Source organism: Hemiscyllium ocellatum, chromosome 25, assembly GCF_020745735.1.
Source record: "Hemiscyllium ocellatum isolate sHemOce1 chromosome 25, sHemOce1.pat.X.cur, whole genome shotgun sequence".
In the NCBI taxonomy this organism is placed as follows: Eukaryota; Metazoa; Chordata; class Chondrichthyes; order Orectolobiformes; family Hemiscylliidae; genus Hemiscyllium; species Hemiscyllium ocellatum.
In genome coordinates, this window is record NC_083425.1 from 5815024 (window position 1) to 5827067 (window position 12044).

Here is a 12044-nt window from a genome sequence, read left to right on the forward strand (position 1 = left end):
TCTGTTTCACCTTAAATTAGAGAAAACATTTTTAAGTGCCACATTTGTAACCATCATAGAAAGAATTTTGTGTCATTGGATCATACTGAAATGTGAAGCTAAAGGTAAAATTCAGATAACCCAAAATGGTGATTATGGCAAGTTGTCAGCCATTGTAAGTGGCATAATAGGAAATCCAATAGAAAAATGTTCCTGATTAATTAAACCTCTGGATTGGTGACTCTGTATGAGTCAAATTTGTATATACTTGCCACAGGACTGCACCTTCCAGTTGGAGTGGAATTAGGTATTGGTTGAGCACAAAATCACGACAAACTTCTAAAATAGTCTCGCTGACGTCATGAGTGATGCTTTTAATACTGGTGGAACCAGACTGCTTCACTTTCTTTTAGCAGGTTTCTCCTAAATATTTAAAAATGAAATGCATAATGCTGGAAAGAGAAGCAAGGACAGTGTGAGTGCCATGATCTACATTGTTCAAAATCATACAACACCAGGTTATAGTCCAACAGGTTTATTTAGAAGCACTTGCTTTTGGACCGCTGCTCATTTATCAGGTAGGTAGAGAAGGAGCAGCTCTCCTAAAGCTAATGCTCCCAAATAAACCTGTTGGACTATAACGTGGTATGGTCTGATTTTTGACTTTGTCGATCCTAATCCAACAGCGGATCCTCCACACCATGGTCTACATCACCATGGCTAACACCAAAATGCTGTAGCTTCTTGTGATAGGAAGTCCAAAGAGCTGTGTTGATTTTGCTAACGTCAAGGCAGTATATAAGGAGTATGAGGCTTCACAAGAGCCAGTATTTTTGAGTCATTGATTAGGAAAGTTGGCAAAAATGTATCATTAAAACCAAGAATCAATGTGGGTTTAGTGGAGGGAGTTACAGACTCTCATGACATTGCCATATTCTCAATTAAGGAGGTAAAAACAATGACTGCAGATGCTGGAAACCAGATTCTGGATCAGTGGTGCTGGAAGAGCACAGCAGTTCAGGCAGCATCCAAAGTGCAGCGAAATCGACGTTTCGGGCAAAAACCCTTCATCAGGAATAATCACTGAATATGAGGATAGTGGGCTCTACCTTGATCCATATAATCTACTGCACATCATGAAGACTGATGTGATGTTCATCACCTTCTTTCCATAGGTGATGAGATTTTACTTCTTCATGCTCTATGACTCAAGTGGTGCTTTGGTTTTATCTTGATCTCTCATTGTTATAGTATGTCAGCTGGTGCATGGGGTAGGGAAGACAGGCAATGAATGGTGTGAAAATGAGAGGAGCAGTATTTCTACAGACACTGAGCTGGGAAGGTTATCATTATCATTACCATTGTCCTTGTTGTCTTGTGAAAACTATTTCACCCAGCAATTTCCTGGGGTTTCTCCTGCTTTGCTACAGCAATTCATGGCATTCATGCATCTAATCAGGGTTGCTGAATTCCAACTTACAGCAGTGGAGCAGGAGAAGGTCTGAGGAGGTTCTTAGTAATAGATAAGCATTAGATAATGCTGGGCAAAATCACCCTCTGAGAACATTTTCCATTTGGTATGCAGTGAAAGACATCACCTTAAGTATTTTCCCATGGTAGATTCCAAGTGATAACTCCTCCAATTAGCTCATTTAATACAACAGATAATATCTGCATGAAAATAGCTAATTGAGGATCATTGTTTGAATATATTAAGTGTTCCCTGATGACATCACAAAAGCAATTCCTAAAATTTTTCAATAGGGATTAGCTGATATCTTTGTTAGGCTTTTACTCTAATAGCTGTTTATGTTAAGAAGATAAAATGGTTGCTCAGTTCATGATGAATTGAATTTTAGGATCAGAATGACGAACTGTTTTCAACATTCCTAATTTATTTCAACTTGTAGTTAATGACTTCATATTACTTTCCAGTTTTTTTATCTTGGTCTTGTGACTTATGCGCCCTCATTAGCACTGAGTCAAGGTAAGTGTACATTTCTTTTCTTGTGAGACTTGGTTTATGTATTTCATAGTCATTGCTGTGATGAATATGTTTTGAGTTGAATCCAATCTGGAAATGTCAAAATAATGAAGTTGGTTAAGATTTTGCTCTGTATAAGTGCATACTTTCTTTAGAGATATTATTGTTATCTTGCAGTGATTTTAGATGTCGTTGAATCATAACATTGTAATTAACAAACTAATTGTTCAATCACAGTTGATGGATAATTATTTTGAGCCACATGAACATAGCTTACATATCAATATATCTTTTTGAAATTTTTGAGAAGGTTTGTAGCTCAGGATGAGGTTCAGGTTGTATGTTTGCTCACTGAGGTTTGTTCTCAGATGTTTCATCACCATGCTAGATAACATCATCAGTGAGCCACCATTGAAGCAATGGTGTTCTGTCTTGCTCTCTATTTATATGTCTTGGTCTGTTAAGGTGGGTGATATTATTTCCGGTTCTTTTTCTCTGAAGTTGGTAGATGGGATCCAAATTGATCAGTTTATTGATGAAGCTCTAGTTTGAATGCAAGGCCTTTAGGAATTCCCATGCATGTCTCTGTTTAACCTGTCCTAGGATGGATATATTGGCCCAGTCAAAGTAGTGACCTTCTTTGTCTGTATGTAAGGAAACTAGTGATAGTTGGGTCATGTCTTTTGGTGGCTAGTTGGTATTTGTGTATCCTGGTGGCTCATTTTCTGTATGTCTGTCCAATGTAGTATTTGTTACAATCCTTGCAGGATATTTTGTAAATGACATTATTTCAAAAAATATCTTTTGAATAACAACATAATCAATTATTTGTCTCTTTTTACTCAGAGGACAGAAAAAAAGTGTAGAGAATTTATATGGTTCCTTTTCCATAAGACCATGAGACATAGGAGTGGAAGTAAGGCCATTCGGCCCATCGAGTTCACTCCACCATTCAATCATGGCTGATGGGCATTTCAACTCCACTTACCAGCGTTCTCCTCGTAGCCCTTAATTCCTCAAGACAATAAGAATTTCCAATTACAGTCTCCAGGTTGTTGGAAACTACCAGCATTAGTTGTGTTGATCCAGCTGGAATCTAAAATATTCACTTCTTCAAAAATCATTACTGTGTCCTTACCCTATTTGAGTCAGCGTGCATCTTCTGGAGCAATGTGGAAGGAGGTGGTTATCTTAGAAGCTGCTTCTACGTTCTCTCCTCTAATTAGGGACTAGTAGCAGCCAACCAACATTGGAAAACCAATTAGAGTAATCGAGGCTCCAGGAAGATGTTATCTGCAGTTCTAGTCTAAAAGTTAGAGTTACAAGTGGGGACCCAGGTGTATTATATGAGTGGTGTTGTGGGTATTGTAGAGGTAAAGTTGCCATTGTTGCAGAAGACCACAGGGTCACTCTCATAGACGGAGAGAACTGGTTGTGAGCTTAACCTGAGGGTCACCTTGCCCCAAATGTGGGGTAAGGTTGGGAAGGTGGGACATTCATACTGACCTTAGTCAGTACAGGAATCAAACCCATATTGTTGGCATCACTCCATATTGCAAATGATACAATAGACTCCTGGTACTGGGTATTGTACCAAGGTATGTTTTGGGTACTGTACAAAAACTGTTTTGTTTCTTATCAATTTTATAAAGGAATGTTATGGAATTAATGATTAAAGTATACTTTTATTGTATGTTTAAAAAAACCTTTGAATTTACCTTCTAAGTAGATGGTTTGGCGTTTTCTATTTTACCTTCATTTCTTTTGTTAATAAACTTCTGTTTAATTGTTAAAGCAAAAAAATCCACAGCATTGCATCCTTATGTTTCAGAGAGAGACCACTTTATTAAAACAAAAACGAATCAAAATCTGAATTAAAAATAAAACACGTTTCTCACTGGGATCTGGATAGTCTAGTAATAACATCAAATAGGATAACAACAAGTAATGATGTGGAGGAGCTGGTGGACTGGGGTGGACAAAGTTAAAAATCACACAACACCAGGCAATAGTCCACCATGGGTGGTATGGTGGTTCAATGGTTAGCACTGCTGCCTCACACCACCAGGGACCCAGGTTCGATTCCAGCCTTGGCTGACTGGCTGTGTGAGTTTGCAAGTTCTCCCGTGTCCATGTGGGTTTCCTCCGGGTGCTCTGGTTTCCTCCCACAGTCCAGAGATGTGCAGGTTAGGTGAATTGGCTGTGCTAAGTTGCCCGTAGTGTTAGGTGCATTAATCAGAGGGAAATGGGTCTGGTTGGCTACTCCTCGGATGGTCGGTGTGGACTTGTCGGGCTGAAGGGCCTGCCTCCACTCTGCAGGGAAGCTAATTAAAGAAAAGCTTTATTTGGAAGCACTAGCTTTTGGAATGCTGATGAAGGAGCTGCGCTCTGAAAGCCGGTGCTTCCAAATAAACTTGTTGGACTATAACTTGGTGTTGTGTGATTTTAAACAAGTAATGAGTCAGCATTTAAATAATACCACTTTTTTCCCTTTGTCTCTTTCAGTTACTGGTGTAAATTTGTGGATTTCCATTGTAACAACGGCGCTTGTGTGTACAGTGTATACAGCATTAGTAAGATTGAATTTGAATATTTCCTGCATTTGGTAATCTTGATTGGAGATAATGGTCCCCAAATTCCATGTGCTGCAGTCTTGATAAGATCATAGTTTCCACTATGAACCCTTCTGGAATATATGGATTTAAGGTTGGGAGTAGCCTTAGTCTCATGAGCTGGCTGGCATCGTTTTAAGCTTTTGCCTTTCTCAAATGGCATGATTCGTCTGTTTTGCAAACAGATCTCCCATCAGCTATACTTGCAACGTAGCTTACTTGTTATGTGTGCTTGTAGGAGGGCAATGTTGAAATATGTTTCAAAAATTATTCTGAAATTTGCGGGTATCTGGATCAGAATCCCAGTTTGAATCTCCATGGAATATATGCAACATTGTCCTTTGGTAAATGGGCCTTCTGCTTCTGCATGACTGTTAGGTTAAGAACATGAAAATGGAACCTTCCACCATCCCCAGACTGCCCGCTTCACATCAGTGGTATTCTAGAGGGTAAGGCTTCACTCTCAAAACTAAAACACGAGCAATTCATAAATGTGGCTAATGTGTGGTGTGTTTGAACTTTTGTATATTTTGAACTATCTGGGTTATTGGGGGAGTATGTTGGGCACATCATGGAGTTTTGGATCCACTGTTTTGATATAATGATACTGAATTTTACTTTCACCTGTAAGATCATGCAACTTATAATGGTAAGGTGTATTATTATATCTGCTGTATGCACATTGTACATTATTGGTGAGTCAAATAAACAGGAAACGAGTGCCATGAAAAGTTGTATAAACAAAGTTAAACTTGTCAGTTAACAATTCCTTGTTGATGCCATAGTTTATTAAATTTCTTTGATCTTCCTACTCACAGTTAAAAATATTTTCTATGGTTCTCTTTAATTTTCTATCTCCGCCTTTTTGTTTCTTTTGAATGCTGTCTCTTTCTATTACTGTTCTTTCCCTAATTCTCATGTGCACTGTTTAGAAATTCCTGCTGGTACTCAAATTGAGTATTATTTTCTGAGGTAGATATGTAAATGCTTTGTTAAGTATGGCTTGTCATTAAATACTCACCCCTTGATTGTGTATTACTCACTTTTGTCATTATATCATTTCAACAACTGACGCTCTTTTAAATGACATGACTGTAGTATTCTGAGGGTGGCTTTGTGGCACAGGGATAGAGTCCCCTAGGTTTTGGGCTTGAAGGCTTGGATTCAAGTCTATCTGATCCAATGATGCATCGTAATATATCTGGAGCTCTTATGGTGCAGTGATAGTGTCCCTACCTGTGAGCCAGGAGATCTAGGTTTAAGTCCTACATGCTCCAAAGGTGTGTAATAAAATCTCTGACCAGGCTGATTAGAAATTATCAGCATTTCATCTAGATTAGATTAGATTAGATTACTTACAGCGTGGAAACAGGTCCTTCGGCCCAACAAGTCCACACCGACCCGCCGAAGCGCAACCAGCCATACCCTTGCATTTACCCCTTACCTAACACTACGGGAAATTTAGCATGGCCAATTCACCTGACCCGCACATCTTTGGACTGTGGGAGGAAACCGGAGCACCTGGAGGAAACCCACGCAGACACGGGGAGAACGTGCAAACTCCACACAGTCAGTCGCCTGAGGCGGGAATTGAACCCGGGTCTCAGGCGCTGTGAGGCAGCAGTGCTAACTACTGTGCCACCGTAATCCCAGCATAACAGAGAGAAATGCTATGTCAGGCAGAAAATCCATTGCTGTCAGTTGTCCCATTAGGACCCTTGTGGTGCAATGGTAATGTCCCAACGTCTGAACCAGGAGACCTGGCTTCTAGTCCCACTTCCTCAAAAAATATTTAACAGCTTTGAACAGGTTAATTAAAAATAGATGCAGCATTCTGTGGTAGGACAATCTTGTCAATAAGCACAAGGAAATAAATGATCATTTGGATTTCAATCAGTTCTCCCAATGACTAGTACATTTACTGCTTCCACAGTGGAAGTATAGCTTAGAGTTAGCAATGAGGGCACAGATTTAAGATAATTAGCAAAAGAAGTAATGGTGACTTGAAAAAGTATTTATGCCTCAAGTAGTTAGGACCTGGAATGCATTACTTGGGAGTGTGGTGGACAGAAATCACTGGCTTCTAGTGCTAAAAATGGTTATGAACTGCTGCATTGTATTTAAATTAGTAAAATAAGTTAACTGCACAGCAATCAGTCAGGTGAAGTAGAGAAGACGGTGATGATGAAGGTGCTTTGAATGTTTCATGTGACAGCAGAACTTTTTAAAGGGGTAACTTATCTGAATTATTCTTCGATAAGTACTTCGCTTACCAGCCTTCACATTAGAGCTTCTACAGCTACTTTGATCTTTGGTTGGCCATTTCCTTTTTGAGAAGTATAATGTAGCAACCAGCAGGACACATCTTTGGAGAGTCTACTGCAAATCTTTTTTGAGATTTAATTTGTCAAGATATTTCAGACATTTCTTCAAGATAGTATTTATATGGAAATAAGAGCAGGGGAATAACTTTCAGAGACCACCCCCTTGTCTCTCCCAGATTGGGGCAATTGGGGCATCCCAGCCTGGAAGACTGGAAACCCCAAGCCCTTTTTTGCTCAATAGGGAGACATGTGATTGGGGTGATCATAGTTGAGGTCCTGAAATAGCCATTTATCGACTTAAGGGCCTTAATTGATAGTGGGTGAAGAAGGTCACCCAGACCTTAGTGAGGTGGTTTGAAGGGTAGCTCTACTCATTTCTCTTTTTTGCAATCTCTGGTGATATGAAAATCACACCTACTTGACTGAAGTTGATGGCTGGGGCTGTGGTCTCATTTGTAGATATTTCTGGGAATCCCATTAGATTAAATTCCAAACAGGCACTTACCTGCCTATCATTAGAGTTTGCTGGCCTTCCAAATGAAAATTCAGCTTCCAATAATTACTAGACAATTAGATTCTATAGAGAGGTGTTGCTTTGAAAGGTATGGGAGGACTCCTCTTGTGGGTCAGCCTCTTCCTTGCATGCTGCCTTTGCTGTTTACATTTGGCCTCCACCTGGATCTATGGTTTTCAAAATAGTCACCTTCTCCAGTTTGGGTTTTGGAGAAGAGATTGGCTGAAGTGTTACATTTTTTCATGTTGGCTTTGAAGACATATTTGAACTTTCCTCTACCCAACTGACAACCAAATGTTGTGATGGACTTTGCAGTGGAGAACTTGCTTTGGATTCATGTGTCAGGCAAGTGGACTACATGTCCCGTCCATCATAACTGGAACGAATGTTTTGCTTCTGGCGATGTTGGCCTGAGGGGTGGGTGGGAGATATTGTTGTGCACTGGGAGCATCTTCTAGATATTTAGCTTAATGCCCATTTTCTCATACACTTCCTTGAATGCATCAGTGGCAGTTTGGAACTTGGCCTCTGTGTGTGCACAATTACAAGTGTTGGCTGCATACTGCAGTTCAAGACAAAGTTTGGGATCATTTTGGAACTGCATTTGAGGCAATATAGATTGAACAGTTTCAGTTTGTCAGTCAAATCTGAGCAGGACGTTTCATAATCTCTCCTCACCTTGTTGCTTGTCATCTGCGTGTGTGAATTCGACTGGGACAACACTACTATTATAGGACAAGCCAAACAGAGAACAGCCAGGGAATTCCTAGAGGCATGGCACTCATCCACAGATTCAATCAATCAATAAGCACATCGACCTGGACCCAATATACCGGCCACTGCAACGGACAGCTGGGATGACAACCGGAAGCGGCAGATTCAAACCATTACAAATGCCGGAGGAAACATCACAGAAGCGCTTCACAGGAGGCTCCCAAGCACTGAGGATGTCACCTAGACAGGGGACGAAACGTCTGCAACACAAATTCCCAGCTTGGTGAACAGAACCACAACAACAGAGTCAAATATCTTTGGGAGCTCAATGAAGGCCTTGCATAATTTCTGCTTGTCTCACGTTTCCTGGATTTGTCTTTCTGTGAAGATCATGTGTAGAATCTTCCCAGCCACTGAACATTGCGGGTACAGGCATTCACATTGAGAAAATAGGGTGAGATCAATAGTAAGGATATTCTCAATGTTGGTAGTAAAACATCTGATTCTCCAAGGATTGAATGGCAAGACAGGAATGTTGTTAGTTAGTAGCCTATTTGTATTCATGTGTATGTATTACCATAACTGCAAAAAACTACAGCGAGTTGTGAACACAGCCCAATCCATCACTCAAACCAGCTTTCCATCCATTGATTCCATCTATACTTCCCACTGCCTCAGGAAGGCAAGCAGCATAATCAAAGACCCGTCCCACCCCAGTTATAAACTCTTCCTACCCCTTCCATCGGGCAGAAGATATAAAAGTTTGAAAGCACATCTGAACAGATTCAAGGACAGCTTCTTCCTTGCTATTATCAGACTTTTAAACATACCTCTGAAATGTTAATTCAGATTTCTCTCTCTGTGCACCTTCTCTGTGGCTGTAACACTGCATTTTACACTCTGTCCTACTGCCTAATGCATGTTGTATGGTACAATCTGCCTGCATAGCTCATGAAACAACACTTTTTCACTGTATCGTTGTACTTCTCCTACTTGTCAGATTGAAACTAGACGGTGTCATTCCTGACATGAATGTGTGAATGGTTACTTGCCTCTCTAGCCCTCCTTTTTGGACAGTAATCACCAACATCTCAAGCCATGGTCCATGAATGTTGACATTTGCTAAATACCTCCAAAGTTACCTTTCATTTTCTTTGCCTCCAAAGTTACCTTTCTTTCTCTTTGTTCTGTATGTGGACCTCTGAGATCTGTGCATAATATTGGCTTCCAGGAGTGTGACTTTGTGAATAATTAATTCCAGATGCCAGTATTGTATCTCAAACAAAAGACCATAATTTTTTAAATGCACAATAACTTCAGTAGAGCAAAATAAATACACTGATTAATGTCTGTGCTTTTAAACCCAAAACATATTTTTCCACTGCATTCACACAGAAGACAGACAAACAAATACAGTTGCAAATGTGTTGCTGGTCAAAGCACAGCAGGCCAGGCAGCATCTCAAGAATCGAATTCTCTATTCCTGAGATGCTGCCTGGCCTGCTGTGCTTTGACCAGCAACACATTTGCAGCTGTGATCTCCAGCATCTGCAGACCTCATTTTTTAAACAAATACAGTTATCCACTTAACAAAAGAAACTAATCAAACTGGCTTTAATACTTAAATGGCTTTCATGAAGAAGTTGTTTCACAGGTATAAATCTGGATTCCTTGATTCCTTTCATGAAACTGCCGATTTGGTCACCTCAGTTCATAAAAGTATAGGTAGTGATACTTCTAATTTAGCTTTCTGTTGGAAGCTGGTATAGCAGATTAGGTAAGGAGTTTTCAAATCATGCTGTTTTGTCAGTAGCCAAACTCATCTCCTCAGAAAACATTGTTTAAAAAAAAACTTCAGTTCTGGTGCGCCCTGATAAATTGATTGTCTCGACCCAAGGCCTCAAATACCATTCCACATCTGTTGTCTGCTAGAATATAGAGTCTCTTTTGGACTTGCGGGAATCAATTTGCAGGTACTTACATTGTTAATAGCCAAATTTTGCTATCTGTTTAAACACAATGCTCTTCCAGGAATCACTATATCACTTTTAATCAAGAATCAGCCTACAATTAACCTCCAGGCCTAGCTTCACAAACAGCTGAAAATGTATTGCTGGAAAAGTGCAGCAGGTCAGGCAGCATCCAAGGAGCAGGAGAATCGACGTTTCGGGATGAGCCCTAAGACCATAAGACCATAAGACATTGGAGTGGAAGTAAGGCCAATCAGCCCATCGAGTCCACTCCGCCATTCAATCATGGCTGATGGGCATTTCAATTCCACTTACCCACATTCTCCCCGTAGCCCTTAATTCCTCGTGACATCAAGAATCTATCAATCTCTGCCTTGAAGACATTTAGCATCCCGGCCTCCACTGCACTCTGCGGCAATGAATTCCACAGGCCCACCACTCTCTGGCTGAAGAAATTACTCCGCATTTCTGTTCTGAATTGAACCCCTCTAATTCTAAGGCTGTGTCCACGGGTCCTAGTCTCCTCGCCTAATGGAAACAATTTCCTAGCGTCCACCTTTTCCAAGCCATGTATTATCTTGTAAGTTTCTATTAAGTCTCCCCTCAATCTTCTAAACTCCATTGAATACAATCCCAGGATCCTCAGCCGTTCCTCGTATGTTAGACCAACCATTCCAGGGATCATCCGTGTGAATCTCCGCTGGACACGTTCCAGTGCCAGTATGTCCTTCCTGAGGTGTGGGGACCAAAACTGGACACAGTACTCCAAATGGGGCCTAACCAGAGCTTTATAAAGTCTCAGTAGCACAACGGTGCTTTTATATTCCAACCCTCTTGAGATAAATGACAAAGGGCTCATGCCTGAAACATCGATTCTCCTGTTCCTTGGATGCTGCGCTTTTCCAGCAACACATTTTCAGCTCTGATCTCCAGCATCTGCAGTCCTCACTTTCTCCTAGCTTCACAAACAAACAAAGCTTGTTTGATCGATTTGTTTTCTTATAGCAGAGGCTAGCCCAAAATTCAAACATAATTTCCAGATCACAACTCCTACTCAAAATTGATAAAATAACAAAAAAAAGTTATGAAAAGTCAGTGAGGGTTCCAACACAGGTTGAACTCTTTTTGTAGTCATAGTATCCTACATATTAAATACAAGCGATTAAAAAAAAATACAAATCTTGCCCACAAGAAATCTTGGGTAAAAACAATGACTGCAGATGCTGGAAACCAGATTCTGGACTAATGATGCTGGAAGAGCACAGCAGTTCAGGCTGCATCCAAGGAGCAGCGAAATCAACGTTTCGGGCAAAAGCCTTTCATCAGGAATAGAGAGAGGAGGAAAACTTCTTCAAGGCAGGCATCCTTGCAAGAGGATTCGCAGTAGGGTTAAAATCAACGAGGTAAAAAAAAATGACTGCAGATGCTGGAAACCAGATTCTGGATGAGTGGTGCTGGAAGAGTTCAGGCAGCATCCGAGGAGCAGGAAAATCGACGTTTTGGGCAAAAGCCCTTCTAATCCACAAGAAATACTGCCCTTCCATTGGTCATTGCAGATAGCGATCTGTGTGAAGTAGAAGTAATCGCAGTAGACCTTAAAGATCGCACCTATGGGACACAATTCACAAAATTAAATCATATCTCATGGGCTGCACTATGGCATGGAATTGATTTTCCTTCATCTTGAATTAAGTATTCACCAATATGCTCTTGTATACGATATTATCTTGCTTGGGTGCTGTGGGAACAGGAAGACAAGGCATCAATAAACATTCAGCCCTTACATTCTCCTGTTGTATTTGCATGACATGGCTTGTGCTGCTTGCATTGAAATTAGGTCCCCATGTCATAGAATTGTGTAGAGATCTTCTCTGGCCCACACCGGTGAAGTTCTTAAAGTTCCACTGTATGGCACAGCATGTAAAATCATCAAGGGCCTTTCAAGGA

At 40.6% G+C, this 12044-nt stretch overlaps 1 protein-coding gene across 1 annotated transcript in view; it reads left to right on the forward strand.

Annotated features, from left to right (window-relative positions):
- The window catches only part of LOC132827938 (sodium-coupled monocarboxylate transporter 1-like), a 141528-nt gene that overhangs the window by 44468 nt on the left and 85016 nt on the right, over window positions 1–12044 (forward strand). Inside the window, exons 5-6 of the mRNA XM_060844784.1 lie at window positions 1915–1966; window positions 4469–4536. Of these exons, the coding sequence (XP_060700767.1) occupies window positions 1915–1966; window positions 4469–4536 (120 nt within the window). The remainder of the gene's footprint in view (window positions 1–1914; window positions 1967–4468; window positions 4537–12044) is intronic.